We start from the raw sequence: 19,485 nt of genomic DNA on the forward strand, positions 1-19,485 counted from the left end.
TAAGACATAATAAATGTAATAAAATAAAGAACTAAAAATATTTTTAACATAAATTACATTTATTAGTTTACAAATAGATACGGTACGTCGGCAGCTGACTGTATCTGTTGTAGAAACATTCGGTGGAACGTATGCGAAGCCAAAGGTTCGGCGTTGATAGTGGGTATAAATGAATTAGGTAGGTATATAAATCGTTTTGTATAATTGTGTTTTTACTATTGTTATTAACTATAAGTATATTAAATTTATCAGACAAGATTGTAACATAAAAATAGTTCTAATAAAAATTGTGCGACATTCACAAGACATCTATTGAATCTGGAAATCTATTGGCTGTACCGATATTTCCATCATTATTTTAAATTATTTCTTCTATACTTTGTTCAGGAGAATCTGTAGAAATATTTTCTTCTTCAGGATGTTTTTGTAATACTTTTAATTGTTCTTTAAATCCTGAAACAAAAAATATTTGCAATATAACATTAGTTGCTACGCGTAAGAAATCAAAACTTAATTTCCATTACATGTAATTATAGGATTACCACACGACGTTTAGTCCAACCTAATCGATACGTCGAGCGACGTAAATACTTACGTCTTAAAATATTTACCATAAAATTATTTTAAGACCCGGTTAACAATATAAATAGTGAATATGAAACACGTAAGTTTCATAATAACTAGAATAATTCAAAATCCAACTAGGTATTAAACGTATCGTTCAATAATTAAACTCACGAATTAATTCTGGATGATTCACAGCAAACTGTAGAAGTAACATTAACACTTTCACCTCAGTGACGAGCCCAGATCGGCCGGACACCGCGCGAAGTAACTGTTGTCCACTTGTCACACCTGAAAACATGATACACACACATAAACAGGTTAGCCGTAATGGAAAACCGAAAACACTATTCGTGAAATAAAACCATTTTCACAAAGACAGTCTTAAAATAAATTTTGTAATTTTAATACAAAATTTATTTTAAGATTACAGAAATCGGTCTAATTACTGCGTCTAACATAGTTTAGTAGCGTGTCAAGCCGAGTTTCAAGTAAACTGGCAAGCAGCACCGTGTGTATATTTACATGAACCATTTGGAGCCACTTTTGACCCCCTCATAACTCAAAAACTCTTTCACACAAACCTGTCAAATTTGGTTCATATATTGAGACTTGCGAGATAAATATGTGTTCCAAATTTCATAAACATATCTCAAACGGTTATTTAGATATTAATGTCCAAAAATCGTCATTTTTATCACTGATCAACTATAGATAAAAATTATAACCCACTTCCAGATGACCTAGGAAGCTCAAATTTGGCATGCAGATAGGTAGTTAGGTGAATATAAAGGAAAAAATTGTTACTTCACTGGGCTAGTTTTCATATACGAAATATACTGTAGCCTTTGAAAGTTCTAAACATGTTACTTGTCGGTTCCTATTTTAATATTAGTAGTAACTAGCAATCGAAAGTAATAATTGGTATATGAGAACTGGCCAAGTTAGAACTTAGGCTACAGTATATTATCCTAAGTTATAAGAAGAAATGATATTTTATATTGTTATAAATACATTTCAGGACAGACCATTGAACTTGGCACCCATTTAGATCTCATCTCTTTTGTCGTAGAAGTCAACAATCAAGGCATATATCATAATATTAAACTCGGCTATCATTTCACATTTATGTTTTTGATGGGATTATTATTTAACTAAACTATTAAGAGTAAATAATTTACCAGTATTAATTTCACCAGCTTCTAATGTTTTCTTAACATCCAAGTAACGCTTAACGAATGTACTTTGTTCTTGAATTGCGACGGTTTGCGCTCCTATAAAATTAATTTCGTTTATTAACGAATTTAAACAAAATAAAGACAAACTGGCAGTAGTCTCTGCTTATTCCGTAAGGTTCTGGTTTGAAGATATTATTAATTAATTATTTTTGAATAATCTATATAAAGAATCTGAAGTAAAGATACATGAGTGTGAGCGGATTGCTATAAATAGGAAATAGTAGTCCAGTAATGTCAGGCCCACATTACCACGACGTCCTCCAAATTACATTATAGCGCAGTCGGCTATCCATTGTATTACATTGCACCAACATCATATTTATATATATATATATATATATACAAAGAAATATATTTATCACCTGATTCAGGATCAGATGATTTTGCTAAGCATTTTGCAGCTTCCTTAAGAGATTCCAGTGCTTTTTCATAGTTCTGTAAATGATTAAATTAATTTAAATATGATCAGAACCTTATTACACCATATGTGCTGTAGAACGGTGCAGGTGACATTTTCATTTCATTTTCATTCGCGATTTACGAATTATGACTTAGTATTTCAGCTGTACCACATTAGTAAAATATTAAATCATTAATAATTGTATCAACTTAAATGTAGCAATTGTTAAATGTAAAATTAGTAACTGTTAACTGTAGCATGCTGGGGGAAAGGGGGTTGCTAGTAATATGTACGTATGATCTAATTGCTAGCAATGTACCATGTCAGATTGACCTCCACGCGGTTCCCCTTGGAAACCATTGTGATAAATTCTTGGTGAATTTGTCACAATGGGCTAACTGACCTGACCTCATACTCATCATCCTCCACTGGTGCCCTACCAGCGTAAAACGTTAGCGCCGGCTGGTACACCATTCCATTATCATCTATAAAAAAAAACCGTAGCATGCTACAACGTACACAGTATAAATGATAATATCACCATATAACAGACCACCTAGCTGTAATACTATATACATTTATATTAAGTTAATATATAACAGTTTACATACATATATACATTGCGTTATGTTAATCTATGATTAAGTGGTAGTAAATATAACTTTTTATAGCGAGTTAATGTAAAGTAAAAATATAATAAAGAAAAGTGGATCTTACATCGTACTCGTCGACTTCCATCTTGGCGCAATCTGCGTAGAAGGCCGCGAGTTTCCCGTAGGCGCGGGCTCTGGTGTAGAAATGCAGGATATGGCGAGCCAGGTCTGGTCGTGCGCGCCAATCCGCACGTCGTCGCAGGAAATCAGCTGCCATCAGCTGCGCGCCGCGATCGCGAGTTGCCGCCGCAAATACTGCGATGCGATCCGCATCACCCGACCGCATCAACCACCGCATAGCACCCGCCTGTATTTTTGTTTTAATATTTATCATTTCGAATTTTGAAACCAATATTGTTTCTAATTCTAACAACGAGCGTCTCTTTTAAATTGAAATTACGGGTTTGGTTTCAAGTTTCAATAAACAGGACAGCTTACAATTTTTAACTGCACACAATTCGATTTTAAAGTATCGAACTTTTCATCAGTTCATTTTTAATTCTTTGGAAAATGTTTTTTGGTTACACGGGCATTTAATATTAAATTATTCAAAATTTATTCTACGAAATCCTTTGACTTTATTGACTTCAGAGACTTGTAGTAGAAAATATGTATCGGAGAACTACTGGAACTATATTTTTAAATTTATATCTGGCCCTTCTTAATAGAAGACGTCGTTCAATTATTTTATTAAAAAATAACATTAAAGGGAAAGAACGTAAAGATATTGTAGCACTTTCAAATGAATGCATTATAGAATTAAAAATAAGATAGTCATTCTTCTCATCTCGATATCATTCCGAACTAACAATCATAAGAGTCTGTAATTACATGTTTTCAGAAATAACGTTATTTATGTCTTCAATTGTTTCGTTAGTTTTGTTGATATTGTGAGGCTTTTACCAAACAAATAAATAAAATTTCAATATATTGATATAAGAATGTCATTTTAGGAATTAAAATCGGAATACATACCTTGTCTCCTGCATGAGCGAGGCGTTTGGCAGCCTGTTGATAGAGTCCTCGCGTTCCAAGCACGTCTGCCAACCGACGTAGTAGTGCATCACGGCCACTGGTGCCAGCCGGTGCCGCCAGCCGTTCACTCAGCTCCTCAGATAACGGTGCTGATGATTGTTCCACTATTTCCAATGCTTCCTCATACTGTCAAAGAAAATCATTAGATATTTCTAACCTTAATATAAATATTTTTGTTTATATCTTGAGATGTTGTTAACGTAACAACATTAAGTTGTGTGTAAATAGGTCAGTTGGATCATCATAACAGTTAAGTTGAAAAATAAAATGGAAATAATATTCGACAGCCTGGGTGGTCTAGTGGTTTAGCACATGGCTTTACTTCCGATGTTTTTCGGTTTTCACGGTTTCAATTCCTCGCACGGTGCAAACATTTGTATTCATGTATATGATTGTTTGTATCGACCTGAGTGTTTTCTATGTATATTATGTATATATTTACAAAAAATCTAAAAAGCATTTATATTAGCTGTTTTAGATTGCGAACGCGAACGAAGAATTAACAAATTCTCTAGGGTTGTTATTATTAACTATATTATACTAACTTTTCCAGCCGTTGCTAACAAAGCAGCGGCGTGTGAATGATGGTCTGAATTCTTGAGATGTGTAGCAAGGGTGTGCGCAACTTCTGGGTCAACACGATCACCCAACGATTCCACCGCTGCAATCATAGCATTCGTATCGCCGCTACTTATAGCCAATTTCAAAGCCATGTGTGGTTTTCCTATAAAAATAAAATAAACATGTATATGATTGTTTGTATCGACCTGAGTGTTTTCTATGTATATTATGTATATATTTACAAAAAACAGTAATTGTTCGGAAATCTTTAATATAGGATGATTTGCTTAAATATTTATCACCGGTAGTAACATTATTCAAAGTTTTCTTGTCTTGCAACGATATATTTGTTTGTTACTGATGACAATTTTACATTTACGGATGTGAACGATCAAACATAAAATAATTAATTGTATAATAGGCAATGTAGTAGTTTACCTGCTTTTTGATACAAAGCAATTGCTTGTTCATTTCGACCACCATTTTCTAATATTGAGGCCGCATGAAGGGCATGTGTTGAGGATATAGAACCTGCACGCCAAACAAGATTCCAAGCGCTTGCCTCAGCTGCGACACGGATCGCTGAAGACACTGCACCACATTTTATGTACATCTAAAATAAATATTTGTATTATTAGTAGGTGTATTGAGTAATGTAAAATAGTATTTCTAAATACGAATACTTTTCTAGTTTTAACGTTAAAAGTTGTATAGTCACCTTAACGGCATTCTCGGTTTTATCTGGTTGCATCTCTAGATAGCGTGCCATTTGATATAAAGAAGAAGAATTCATATGGCATATTTTTTCAGCTTCGTCTATTCTATCCATGTGACATAATAATCTAGTCTGTTCTCCAAAATCATTTGCGCGAGCGTATGCCTCCAATGCACCATCAAGATCACCAACACTTTCAAGGTAATGTCCCCACCACGTTATCAAACTAATATCATTCGACTTGGCTACATATTGTGCTAATACGGGAGCTTGACCTTGGACTATTAGGTTTCGCGGTACATGGGGTACAAGAGTGCCTGCAGCTTCAAATAGCTTCAAAGCTGCGGCGGACTCCCCGTTAGACCAAAGAACTTTTGCCAATTTATGTTGAGCACTCTTAATAAGTAAGATATTCTCCCCTTCGTCTGCTCCATTTGTTATTTCGTTTAATCCTCCTTCTTTAGACGATATCAGGCGCGTTACTAAATCTGGCCTTTCTGCTTTTCGGAATAAATTCTCTGCTTCATGTATCATGCCAAGATTAACAGCAAGTACGCCTATTTTACAAGTATCATCGATGTCGTCATCGCTCATCGCTTTACGCATCATAAGTGCACCTTTAATATTACCCATTTTACCTAAGCACACTGCCCCGACATCAGGTCTTTTGCGTGATACACATTCTTTTGCTAAGCTGTCCCAAATAACAGTACTTTTCCCACCTGAGATGCTGGAACCTAATACAACCGCTTTTTCTAAATGACCCGTAGTCATGTAATAAAGAAAATCTAATACTTGTCTAATATTTAAAGGATCATAGTCAGGCACATCTTCAAATTCACGCATTAATATTTTTTTAAGGTTTTGTTGTGACAGTATAACTAAATGCGGAGCATATAAAGAACATAGTACAAAATCTGTCATATAATATTCTTCTGAAGAAGAGCACCAATTTTTATATTCATTAAGTTTGCCTTCATGACAGATAAACAAATGGATGCTATCTAAATCTGCTGACCTCATGTGAACAGCAACGAGTCTAGGATCATTACTGTCCCATAGTATAGCTAAAGGAACACTTTGATAAGGCGGTAATGAGTTATCATTGCTAACGAGAATATTTGATATAATATCATTAGCTACATCCCACAAATAAAGTCTAGGATCAGGGGCTAATCCAGCATTAGCAACACTTAAACAAATATATCGCCCAGTGGAGTTCACCGATGCTCTCATCACCTCTCCAAAGTCTTCAATCATTTGGTAGCAATTTTTTGGAGGATATGGCAATCGTAGTCCTTTCTTGGTTATCTCTGCTAATTTAAGTGTTCCATCCATTGTTGCGATGACAACAAACTTATTAGTATTTGTGATTCCAATTGGTTCGCCTTCCCCTTCTGTACTAGGCAGGATACCTAAACTGTTACCTGTTATTGTATAACATTCAATGTGAGGATTAACGACTCCGACAAGAATGTCATTGTAGATAATAAGAACATCCGTCTTCCAGGAAAACGTTCTTATAAGAGAAAAATTTATTTCATTGTCTTTGCTGCACATCCATATCTGTAAATTATATAATAATTTTATTTATTGACAATTAATTAAAAAAAGTACAGAGCTTGTTTTAAAGTTATAAGTTATATTACCTGTACTTCTTTACCATCCCCTAAAGCTACATATTGATCTTTATAAGCAAACGCTCTTACTGTGATTGATGCATTAATACTAGCTGTAAAATCATTTTTATTACAGACAGCTAATTCATTAGCAGATTTTTGTACAATCCACACATTTGGGGAATATCCCCATGAAACAGGTTGTTCACGAAGTATATATGCACTAGTTATACAATTTACATGCAATAAAGGGTTCATCAATCCCTCAGAACCCCAACTAACTTCTTTTACTGTTCCTTTAATAGTTGTGCTACTTATGAGTTTCCATTGGTTTCTGTGATCACGTCGCCATAGATATAGATGTCCCTGAGATGTCCCACAACAGAGCGTATCACTTAAATTGCAATAATTAATACTTGTAAATATATCGCCTGGGGCAATTTCTTCTTTTTCATTTGGCAAGGCGTCATTATCTCCAGTTTCACTATCCCATACACGGATTAAATTGTCTCCAGTTATAACAGCTACATTGTAATTCCCAGCCAGAACAATGCATTGGCCATTTCTTGCTGTCATTCTTACGTGAGTATCTGTTGTTAGAGACCCATCATCAGCTGTAAATAACCTAGTTAGGCTAAGAGCGCCACCTGATTCCCATGCGACGAGGAGGTATATGTTGCTGATAACACCCATAAATATAATATTTCCAGAAGCATTAAGAACTTCAGAACATGCGCCTGTATGGTCAATATACAAAATTACACCATTATCTTGAGCAGCATAACAAGCATGGTTATCAGGTTGGCTGCCTTCCCTCATTCTAGCTGTAGTGCGGGGACGCCAAGCTGCTAAAGCATCTAGAGCATTTTCATCTCCACCAACTGCTGCTCGAGCAAGCCCTCTAATTGAGGACTCGCTGTTGGGACGAGGAGAACAGAATGTAACATGAGTTATCACATCACCTAATTGGTGATGAAAGGAAGTTAGAGGAGCTCCAGAAGCCGATTGCCATCCAGATAGAGAGCCCGCAGTGTCAGATGCCAGGAGACGTCCACCTCCAATACTGAATGCCACTGTGGTAAGAGCAGCATTATGAGGTGCTTCCAATCGTGCCCATGAGTATTCCAACCAAATATATAATTCGCCTCCATCCCAACCTACTACTAATAATTTTCTAGTAGGATGCCAAGCAAGGGCTGTCACTTGATTAGACAACAGTATAGGCCATTCACAGCCTTCCAAAGGAAGTCCCTGAAAATATAATTAAACTAATTGTGCTGACTTCTTAAAATATGTTGGTGGTGAAATAATATAACTGTAGTGTGTCCATGAGCATGTATGAAAGCGTGTGTGAAAGCCGATTCCCGCATGAAAGAGGGATGTGTAAAGCAGCTTGGTACATATAAATAAAATTTGAGTGTCTGTTTGTAATATTAAAATAACCGTTTTTTACTATATGCATATGAATATAAATATGGTACATACATCAACATAACATTTTATACAATTATTGTCTGTCTGTCTGTTTGTTCTAGCTAGTCTGTGAAATGCCTGACATTGATTTTGACAGGACTTTTATTGGCAGGTAGCTGATATAATAAGGAGAGGAGTACCTTAGGCTACATTTATTTTAGGAAAATAAAGTTAAATTCCACGCAGACATAGTCGTGGGTATAGCTGGCTTAACTTAATTTTTTAAAGAGATGTCTTTGAGCGAGACTAAGGTACGCATATCTACATCTGCATCTATCTTAGTCTCATCTATTTCACTCTTTTTACAATCAACCTCAAGCAAACCAAGTAGTAAAAGAATGTTCAAAAACAGTAATTATATTTTCACATAAAGTATTGAGGGGAAAGGAAAAACTATTATTATTAAATGTGAAGTTATGATTTTAATATCTATATAAATAATATAAAATTTCAACAGTTCACTAAATGCACATGAAAATGTGTTTAGTTTTTTCTATAGTCCCTCTTGCAATCAGTCGAAGACTCTTTGAAAAGATGTGATAAAAGTTATGTCACAGGTAGAGTGTGATTCCCTATAGAATCATTGTCTCTTTAGGTAGTCCTGAGTAGTCAAGGAGTTTGTAGCCTATGCATTATAAGATGACATATGTTATCAGACTATCATATGGTTGGACAGTACATTGGGATTATTTACTAGCCATGTGTTGTAGTTGGAGCAGCAGTGTTTTATCTCTTCAGCTATTGTGTTTATATTGAGATACTCATAAACCTCAGATGTTTTGCACACCTAGGAAAATTTATAAGCTATTTTAAGATACTATTTTAAGCACCTTGTATTATGCTTCTATTGGAGCAACTGTACCCCATAATTGAATGCTGTATGACCAAATTGGTTTCAATATTATACTATTACTATGGGGTAGTTTCCTGATCGCTGACTGATACATGAAGTGATTTGGATGCATTGGCTGCCGCCATTCATTTATTGAGCCACCAGTTGATAAGATTAAGGCCATTTTGCTTAGTTGCAAGCTACAACTGTCAAGTGTCATCAGCTTATGTAGCTGTGGTTACACTCTCGTGTTATGATACGTCTCAAGGGTAGATGGTATACAATACTGATCTCAAACTAACCCTGGGACACTCCTACCAGTATTTGGTGGGAGGAAGGTAAAACCATAACAAAACAAAAACATATATTAAATTAATAAAGTTAAATTATGAAAAAAATGCAGTTATATCTGAATAATACAGAATTTTATGTGTTTAATAAAATTAATGTTTCAATTATGTAAGGTAAACAGTTTTGTAATTATTATTTACTTGTTCTTGGAATACATGTATAGGTTAAAAAAAAAAGAAAAACAAAAAGTCGCACTGATATTCAAATTTCAAATTCAAATTCAAATTTTGTTTTCAAATTAATGACAATAAAGAACACTGTTATTGAACATTCTAATTCCCTTATGGAAAAATGTAATGAATAGCATTACATTGTAATGAAAAGGAAAAATGTAATGCTATTAAACACTTACATTTTCATGAAATATTGTTACAAATCCTCCTTTTTCTTGGTTGTAAGAGCCTATGGCTAGAAGGGGCATAGAGGGATGCCATGATCCCACTGTTGATATTACACTATTATCAATAAAATTTAACTTAGTGTCAATGTACAGAGTCATGTTTTAACACAGTACAAAATGTTATTAAATGATAAATCTATTTAGATTTATGCCTCTTGCAGTATTTGTACTGTTCAAAAAAAAAATATTATTCATAGTATTGGTAACTATTTTAATTTAGTTATTGTAATAATATTTTTATTAAAAAATAGTCTTTTTACACGACTATTCTTTCTTGGAACTTATGTTTCGATAAAGTTCTTTTCAACTCGTATAAATTTATCAGAATTTAGATACCAATTCATTGATTGCATTTTATAAGTGAAACACATAAAAGCATTTTATTAAACTTTTAAATACAACATCAAATCTCACAACTTTGGTTTCTATGGAAACATTTTTTTTTAATTCGGTTTATCCCGTCTCAGGGATAGCAAAAGAACTCAGCTCATACTGCCATATGGAAATAATTGACATTGACAGAGTGTATTAGATAGAATATAATTAATTTAATCGAAAAATACATATAAAAAAATAAAATAAAAAAAACAAACCCCCAAGTATGACACTAGTTCCCAAAATACAGATTTTTAAATTTTAAATACCTGTATCTTAATTATATTACAAAAGCGAATGTTTGCAAGTATCTATGTTTGTTACTGTTTCTCGCAAAAACTACTGAACGAATTTGATGATATTTTTATCTCCAATCTCTTCACGGCTTTGTACACCTCTGAACCCTTGCTCACTACATATATACAGCGCTCTTAAAATCGGCCAACGGTATTATATTTGGATGTCATCTCTTGCAAGGTGTCTGCTAAGGTATCACGCCAATATGTCAAAATCCAAATAATTTTGGCCCACAGATTGTGGAGTCAACATTTAATAAATATATTGTATCATTTCTACTTAATGAAAGTAGAAAAATATTAATTATAACTTTATGTATTAATATCTATATACCATTATTTTAGTAATGAAGCGTTTTAAATAAAAATCATCCACGCATTATATCTGAGGAACCTATAAAAATCATTATTAAAGTAAGCTTTTTAATCCCGGAGACAAATTTGATATTTCCGAAGTTGCCAGGTTTTTGCATTTTTTAAATAGGTTTGCGCACAATCGGAAATTAATTATTTTTATAGGTTATTCAGAAATAATGTGTGGGTGTTTATTTCAAACGTATTATAAAAATAATTAAGTATAGGCATTAATGAATTTGCTGTTGTATCATAATAGTTTTTTTTATTTTTCACTAAACTAAAGACTAATTGTTTTTTTTTTAAATAAATGACCTTCTTATAGATTATCATAAAACATATATCTCTATAAAATGTTTAGATGTTATGAAAATGTTAGAGTGTAGCTTAATACTGTAAAAAATACTATTTGTACGGAAACGTCAAAAATGTATTTTTATACGTATAATGTAACGACATTTATAGAAAAACATAAATTTTAAAATTCTTTTGTAGGAACGTCATTTAAATCTTTAAAACTACTATGTTAAAAAGAGTGTCCGATTAAGCAAATCGCTATCGTCTACTGCAGCTGCTATCGGTACTCTGCTATAGGTGGTAACATTATTTGAAAATTTGACATTTGCATCTGTCAATTTAGTCTCCGGGATTAAAAAACAAACTATAAATATAATTATCCGGTAACGTCACAAAAATTTAAGAATCTGAAATACTGGCAACATAGGTAAACTCAAATTTGTGTCCAAAATAAAAAAACTCAGATAAGTATCGATACTTTTAACTATAGCTTTGTTATTCAAGTATCGAGTCCTATTTGATTTTATGTCAATTGCGCACTTTGAACGTATTTGTAGTATATATAATACTTGAATTGAACCTGATACCTGAATAAGGTATCAAGTTCTATATTCAAAATATATATATTAAAATTGATTCGATTTATAAAGTACTTGGTATCGAAATAAAAGTATCGAGTACATACTCGTATTTACTCAAGAATCAGGACATCCTTAATCCTATTTTACACAAAAATAAAATTCCTTTAGTTTTATGGCATTTTCGTTTTTTTCGAACAAAACTTACGAGTAAAGTATTATTGTGTTTCTGTTGTGATAAATGTGTCTATGTGAGAAATTATGATCCTAAGTAAATAAATAGATTTCTAAGCGTTTTTCGCTATTAATTTCTTATATATTTTTTGTTTAATATTAAAATGTGGTATTTAACCTCTGAAGTTGACCATAGGGTCATTTATATTCTACCTAACAAGGAAGTAACAATAGGTAGAAATGTGGATCATTTTGCCATACCTGATGATGCTTCAATCAGTAGGAAACACGCTACTTTGTCCAGTACTAGCAACGGATTATATTTGCAAGACCTTGGGTCCAGGTATGGAACCTACGTGAATAATTCTTGTGAGAAAATTGATAACAATTCGCTCATTAAACTGCAACGCAAAGATGTAGTTAAGTTTGGAAAACTGGATAATAAGTGGCAAGTTAATGAAGTAAATTTTATTACTTGCACATCTACATTAAAAGGAGAGCACCTTCAGACTTTAAAATTATGTGTCAGTAAAGTAGGAGGTATTATAAAAAGCGAATGGGATGATTCTTGCATGTATTTAACTATGCCTGCATTAACTTTGACTATAAAAGTTGTATTAGCATTAGTACAAGGGTCCCTCATTGTTACCACAGAATATTGGAATAAGTGCTTGGAAGCAATCAATGCCAATACATCAATGCCCAATCCAAACAATTTTAGCCCACAGATTGTGGAGTCAACACTTAATAAAGATATTGTATCATTTCTACCTAATGATAGTAGAAAAATATTATTTGATGGGAAGAAAATTGTATTTTTCTCAAGAAAACAATTTGAGATGTATAAATTGGTGTTAATTAAAAGTGCTGGAACTCCACTTTTACTAAGTGATTCAAAGATGACAAAGTCTATGCTATGTGAACAAGATGTTATTGTAATTCAGTGTAATCCTACGAGTACTGAGGTTAAAATGTTAAATGATGTCATAGATTATCTAAACAGCAAGGGCAAAAGAGTTATTGCTGATGCAGAAATTGGCCTAGCTATATTATACTGTTCAATTGAGAAGTATTGCAATCCATGTTTCAATTTTTCATCTGAAATAATAAAACAGAAATCAAATGAAATTCAGCAACCTGCTAAGGTGCTAGCACTGGAATCACAGGAACTAAATAAGACAGAAACTAAAAAAGAACATGTAGTAATAAATGAAAGTTTGACTTCTGAAAACTACCACGGCAACTTTTCAAAAAGAAGACTGAGTATTGATGGTGACGAAAATTATGGTAATGCATCAAAAAAATTAGCTACCGAAAGTGGAACTATTGAAAATAGTAATAAAAGAAAAAATTGTGGAGATATAAATGGACAAGACATAAATCCACATAAAAAACTTGCTACTACTAAGGTTGACAACAAAGATGATGATCTTTTCAATTTCATTGCACCTGCTAATAAAAGCCCACCAAAAAAACTTAATCTTCTAAAAGCAGTTAAAAGGAAGCAAGATATGAGAGATGATAATGAGGATGAGTTATTTCAATTCATTGAAGAAAAAAAGCCCTCACATGGTAATATTTCAAATAATAGTATTTTCAAGACAAGTCACAAACATAGTAATTCAGATGATGAAGCAGATCTTGATACTCCTATAAAAAAAATAAGTATGATATATGATGATGTAGATATATCAGCATTGAGAGGATGTAAGCTTGAAGAATTACGAAAGAACAATATGAATTCAACATCTACTATTAACATTCGTAAATTAAAACAAGAAATAACTGATGATTTAGATGAAAAAATGAGTAACCTTGATATAGGTTCTATTATTGTGACAATTAAGAAAGAACTAATAGTGAAAAAGGAGCCTCACATTGTCGAGTTACATAATAGTTCAGTGAAAAATTTCAAGAAATTTCAAAAGGTGTGGCCTTTGAAAAATCAATCCACTATTATTCTAGCTCTATGAACATGGTGGTACCAAATATAAATCAGGAGGAAATGTGCTCACAGAGTTATGACTAATGTTGAGAATAAAATTAATGTTCACTTCTGTTTATTATTCTTTATTTGTACACAATACAATAAAAATGTTTATTATATCTTTGTTTTGTATGATTAAAAAATCTAACTTTAGACTATTCACTGTCATTGTCAGATTCCTCTTGTTCATCATTTTCTTCAACTTCATTAGTATCTTGAGATTTGCTAAAAGAAAAATATTTAAAATTATATACAGTTTAGAATTTAATATTATAGAAAAAATAATTAACAGGAACATACACTTTTAATAGTGTCTCTAAAAAGTAGAAATCAATTCAAATACACAAGCATTGTATTTATTAAGTGAAATTAAGGAATAAGACATCATTAATAGCTATGGTGCAATTATACACCACTTTTAAGCTAATGGGCCAGCTGGGCCCTTTGATATAGTAAATTTTAATGATTTATAATAATAACAACATAAATAAAAAACACAAATAACCTAACACATACCCTGCTTATAAGATGCAGTGTAGTAGGTTGAATATTAATTTTGCTATTTAATTTGATCGATTTGAATTTCTTAATTGTGTGATAATCAAAAAAACATCCCATTAATGATCTTATTACTATTTTGTTATAAATCACACCCTTTGCAACATACGGCTGCTTAAATATGTTTATGAGGTCCGCCCGAAAACCATTTCTAAAATTTAATTTAACTTATGAGTTTCTCCCATCCCTATATTGTTATAAAATTAATTATATATAATAATAAAAGGGCAGCACATACTAAACAGAAACAGTTTTTTCTAACGAGTTACTTGTAGGCGACTTGTTCACACATACAATACGAAATCACGGCGGCTGGGCTAGCTTTTATTTTGCATTAATTTGTAATTTTTTTATTATATTTATTAGAAATAGTTTTGTAAATTATTAATAATTATTACTTTATGTGCACCCGGTAAAAAAAACTTAATTCCATTTGGCCCTTTGTTGAGAAAGGTTCCTTTAGATATTTAGGGCAACATTACAACTATGTAGGTGCTGAAGTTATGATGTTGCCTTAAAATAAATGGCAATGATGAGTGATATTATGTTGTTGAAAAATAGATTTTTATTTTGCAATAAAAGCAGCAAACATAATAGTAGCTTATGCATTAATTATATGCATGATTTTTTCCAATTTTGGGAATACATAAATAAATATTCTTTCATTCACCTTTTATGTGGTCTTTTTACATGCACAGTGCCATCAGGTGCCACTTTGACTGTGCTGTCTGGAATAGTAGAAAGTTCATCCTCAACTGTAGCAAAATGTTTTGGTTTCTTGTGTACAAGTTTTGGTGCATTAATCACGCTGGACGGTCCTGTAGAAAAAAAAATATGATTGATTTGTTTCTTTGTGAGATAGGGTTAAGTATAAATTGCAAAATTCTATGTATGCTCAGAGTTCAAAAGCAAGAAAAGATGTGAATTCGAAATATTTTCTACTAACACTACCATCTTTAGCTTAGATGATACTTGAATTTTGTTGTAGGACAAGAAGACAATATTTATGCTTTCAAATCAACTAAGAACAATATGTGCGTTACTGTACACAGCATACTTAAGCTGATTCAGCAAACCACTTCCAGTTTTCACAAGTTTGATTACTTGCATAGTGCAAACATTTGCATTCATAAGTATGATTTGTATTAATCTGAGTAATTCCTATGTATATCTTTTATGTACTTACAAGCATAATACAAGCTCTGCTTAGCTCTACTAGATGGTGCTGTGTTAATTTTTCAGGGTTATTATTTATTATTATACAATAAATTCTAAATCATCAAATCCAATTAGTTTTCAGAACAGACCAGCTGTTAGCCTGTTTAACTTAAATAAAGTTTATCTAATTTACATAGATTACTTACTTAGTGTTATATATAAAGGCAATGACAATGACAATGGAAGCTTCAGAGCAAGTGATCTTATATTAGCATCTCCTCCAGGATATTTTGTTTTCAATTGTTGTACTAAAGAAATGACATTTTCTTTTATCTGTTCTCTGGGCATGCCTGTGTGCCCAACAACAATTGTTGATGTAGCTCCAAGATTCAATCGAAGCATGGCTGTTCTTAAACCAATATCAATATCTTTCTTAATATTACCATTCTCATTTAATCTGACAGGTATGATCATATTATGTTTTTTGAAAAAGATTTTCCCTAAAAGGTGGGATACATGACTTAAGACTCTAGTGTCAACCATGATGAAGTCATGCTGTGTTAATAGTCTTCGTTTTAATTCATACTGATCATATTCAACTGCTAACTGCCTTACTGGAAGTATGGTTTTCACCTGTAATTAAGAATTATACATGAACATGATACTTATTAGTTACAATTAAATTAAAAATTATATATATATATATATATATATATATACTAAAGTCTGAATTTTAAACTATACTTTGTAATTCTTGAGACCCCAATACTGATTTATTATACAAATTGCCATTAAAAGAAATTGAAACTATACACTAGTTTCAATTTCTTTTAATGGCAATTTGTATTGTCACAAAATAAATAAATAAAATGTAGATAAATTTAAACAAACTAAAAATTTCTCTATTTTGTCCATATTTTGTTTAGATATTTTTAATGTTCCATAAAATTACATGAAGATTTTGTTATAATTTTGATATAGCTTTTCAATTAGTACTATTGTCAACAAACAATATTAATTACAAATAGTAAAGCTTACTGCTGTAACATTGGCATTTCTCAATATGTCTTCCCAACGGTCTATAGTTGGCTCATGATCATGCCTCTTTCCTTTTTTTAAATCTGGTGTCACAAGACAAATCTCATTGGTTGAAAAACAAGTACTGTGCGGCAGGACACTGAAAAGTATAAAAGTACGTTATTTAATATTTCGCGTTTTGTACACTTTATCAATATAGTTAAGTGGGTTTTAACATAATTTTCTGGTAAACAAAGGCTGCTTCATTGACAGTTAGTTTGCAACTGATATAAGTTGCGTTAATGTAGTTAAAACAACTATAGAACAATTGGAATAAAACAAGTATTTTAATTAGTTAGACATAATACCTGATTATGAATCAAACTTATTTTGCCTTTATAAATAAATTAATAACCTATAGAGTTTATTTCACTAAACTAAAGTATAGTTACTATTAGAATGACATACATTTTAATATTGCCTTTGGAATTCTGGATTTTTATACAGTTTATTTCGGCAAATATTTGTGTTTCTTCATCGAATATTGCGTTTTTCTTCTTACTAGTCATCTTCAATTGTTCTAAGGCTATTAAACACTGCTCTATAAGATCACCAGTAATACTTTTTGATGGCATTATGTATTTAGTCTTCTTTATTGTTTGTGTTTCAGGCTGTGTAGTTATCAAATTCTTCTTATTTAAAGGCTCTATTTCACTAGCAATTTTTGTTTTCAATTTACGTTTTTCAACTTTAGATTTTAGTTTTGCACTACCCTTGTTTAGCCTGTCCTTGGGACGAATTTGTTTTATTGAAACCATTGTAAATTAATTAAGTATATAAATAATTTGTAGGTTGTAACCAAGTTGTAACTATAACACACGTGAAAGTTTTAAACAAAGTTTTTTTTATATTATTCGGCTCTGGATATTTGCGCAGTGTTGCCAAATGTTTGTCTAGAAATTCTACAAAATTCAGTTTTTGATAAATCTCTCCGAAAAAGAAGTCTGAATTCTGATGACCTTTTTTTATTTTTAGATCGCTTGATCTATAGCAGTTCTTGTTTTCTTTTTATACTTCAATCGGTTTTTGGAACTATTGATGGCATCACTGTTAGGGATAGGTGCCTAATGTACGTACATCGTACGCCAATACTGTTCCCTACCTTGTTGATTATCGTCGAATATATTATTGTGGACTGAATCTCTATTCTATTTTATTAATTTATGGAAATTAATTATTTTGTACAAATCTTTTAGGGTCGCCATCTGTAAATATTCTTACAATGCAATATACATATCTGCAAATAGCCAGGAATTGTTTCATGTGTTAACTTCCTCTTTCCTGGTGTTGTTGCTACAAAGAAACACACAGTATTAATATAATAGTGGCTTTCATATACATATAACCGCTCGATTGGTAATCCAAGACGTTGCAGCACTGCACCCACGGTGAAGCGTGAATTTACTTCAGTCCATGTGTCATCCCTATTTCACTCCTTTTCCTTACCTGCATATTTACCAATCCAAAATCTACACCTATCGTAAGTAAGTACTATTGAGGGTTTATAGAATTGTCCATCACCCAAGTTTTTACAGGCATTGTACCTACTCGCCGCCCGCCGCTGATGAAAGAACCATGCAACGCAGTCAGGATACGTACTACGTACGAATCGGACCTCAATACTCAGATTTTATATTGTTATTAGCTGTGCCCGCTGTTTCAACCGTGTGAAATTTATAGCCTACATGTATGTTAATATTACTGTAAAGTTTAATTAGAAAGCTATTCAGTAGTTTTTGCGCGAAAGACAAACATCCATCCATCAATGTATCCACACTCGCAAACTTGCTGTAGCCGTAATTTTTTTAAAAGTGTTTAATATAATTTTGTGTTCTAATCTTACTATGTAATATTACGTTATCTGCGCTAATATTATTAACGCGAAAGTTTTTGAGTATGGATGGATAACTGGATGTTTGTTACTCTTTCACGCAAAAATTGCTGAACGGATTTTGATAAAACTTTTCAGTAATGTAGTTAATACATCAGAATAATATATAGGCTATATTAAAAAAATATTATCTAAATTGGGAGAAATATAATGATGAATGTCAAGTAATTGTGATACGGATGATGTTGCGCGGGTGAGTTAGTTAATTTATATAGCATATGTAGGTAGATATATTATCCTTTTTCATATTAAATACTAATTTCTTTTATTCGATCTCGCATTGGTCGCATAGAAAAAAATGGCGTAATCCGGCATACAACGTGATCCTGTTATATTCGATTATGGAAAACAAATATTATCTATTCACTAAAATATGTTTTTGTTTATTTGATTATTAACAACAGCTAACAAAAGTAATTAGTAAGTATGTGATCTGTACCTATTACGAAGGTCAAGGGTAGGTTGCGTCTTGTATTGCTATTCCGGGAACTAAAATGTCATTATGCTATATTTCAATCTTTAAAAGGAAACATAGCTATGCTATGGTTCCTTATTTTCTTAGCGACTAAAATAAATGAAACAAAAGTACAAAAAGATATATAGTAAGGCACCGCAAAATGATAATAGGCAAAATAATACTATTACTCTATATCTCACTGTAATTTTCAATTAAGTAGGTGTAGGTAGTAGCAAAGAATATAAATGCATTATGAAAGAATATTTGGTTTAGTAGGGAATACGAAACTAGATACAATTAGGGAGGTGCAATATTGCTTTGGTTTTCTGGCAATGATCCAAAAATCGACACCTGTATTTGAGAAAATGCATTTGCGGCCTTACCTAGCTATCGCACAATTCATGAAAATAGATTCCTTCATAAATATTTCCGTTTCAGTATA

General features: G+C 32.2%; 3 protein-coding genes across 4 annotated transcripts; 1 reads left to right on the top strand and 2 right to left on the bottom strand.

Annotated features, from left to right (window-relative positions):
* Positions 1-33: 33 nt before the first annotated feature.
* On the bottom strand, positions 34-10,257 carry LOC131841072 (intraflagellar transport protein 140 homolog). 2 transcript variants are annotated; one of them, XM_059189305.1, is made up of 11 exons: positions 9,794-10,257; positions 6,816-8,036; positions 5,170-6,732; positions 4,890-5,064; positions 4,436-4,614; positions 3,831-4,016; positions 2,920-3,162; positions 2,165-2,237; positions 1,746-1,838; positions 739-855; positions 36-453 (listed from the first exon to the last, which is right to left on the bottom strand). In XM_059189305.1, the coding sequence occupies exons 1-11, from the start codon at positions 9,938-9,940 to the stop codon at positions 359-361; spliced, it is 4,092 nt and encodes a 1,363-aa protein (XP_059045288.1). In that variant the 5' UTR covers positions 9,941-10,257; the 3' UTR covers positions 36-358. The 2 variants fall into 2 exon arrangements, with proteins under 2 accessions (XP_059045289.1, XP_059045288.1); XM_059189306.1 differs by lacking the exon at positions 1,746-1,838 and having other exon boundaries at positions 34-453.
* Positions 10,258-11,843: 1,586 nt separating this feature from the next.
* LOC131841078 (nibrin) lies at positions 11,844-14,023 on the top strand. The gene has a single exon (XM_059189314.1). It carries the CDS (start codon positions 12,080-12,082, stop codon positions 13,886-13,888), a length of 1,809 nt encoding a protein of 602 aa, XP_059045297.1. The 5' UTR covers positions 11,844-12,079; the 3' UTR covers positions 13,889-14,023.
* On the bottom strand, positions 13,963-17,535 carry LOC131841079 (ribosomal L1 domain-containing protein CG13096). Its single transcript, XM_059189315.1, has 5 exons — positions 17,104-17,535; positions 16,657-16,795; positions 15,825-16,251; positions 15,131-15,278; positions 13,963-14,127 (listed from the first exon to the last, which is right to left on the bottom strand). The coding sequence occupies exons 1-5, from the start codon at positions 17,451-17,453 to the stop codon at positions 14,058-14,060; spliced, it is 1,134 nt and encodes a 377-aa protein (XP_059045298.1). The 5' UTR covers positions 17,454-17,535; the 3' UTR covers positions 13,963-14,057.
* Positions 17,536-19,485: the final 1,950 nt, after the last annotated feature.

Source organism: Achroia grisella, unplaced genomic scaffold, assembly GCF_030625045.1.
Source record: "Achroia grisella isolate CSIRO2021 unplaced genomic scaffold, CSIRO_AGI_Agris_v1 utg1573, whole genome shotgun sequence".
NCBI classification, from domain to species: Eukaryota; Metazoa; Arthropoda; class Insecta; order Lepidoptera; family Pyralidae; genus Achroia; species Achroia grisella.

Bases quoted from the DNA above. Each gene is read 5' to 3' on its own strand.
- LOC131841078 (XM_059189314.1), top strand. From the start codon at position 12,080: ATGTGGTATTTAACCTCTGAAGTTGACCATAGGGTCATTTATATTCTA.
- LOC131841072 (XM_059189305.1), bottom strand. From the start codon at position 9,940: ATGACTCTGTACATTGACACTAAGTTAAATTTTATTGATAATAGTGTA. The intron at 4,017-4,435 runs GTTAGTATAATA...TTTCTTTGACAG, and splicing joins TGTTAGCAACGGCTGGAAAA to TATGAGGAAGCATTGGAAAT. The intron at 3,163-3,830 runs GTATGTATTCCG...ACAAAAATACAG, and splicing joins TCGCTCATGCAGGAGACAAG to GCGGGTGCTATGCGGTGGTT.
- LOC131841079 (XM_059189315.1), bottom strand. From the start codon at position 17,453: ATGGTTTCAATAAAACAAATTCGTCCCAAGGACAGGCTAAACAAGGGT. The intron at 16,252-16,656 runs GTAAGCTTTACT...TCTTAATTACAG, and splicing joins GAAATGCCAATGTTACAGCA to GTGAAAACCATACTTCCAGT. The intron at 15,279-15,824 runs GTAAGTAATCTA...TTTTTTCTACAG, and splicing joins GCCTTTATATATAACACTAA to GACCGTCCAGCGTGATTAAT.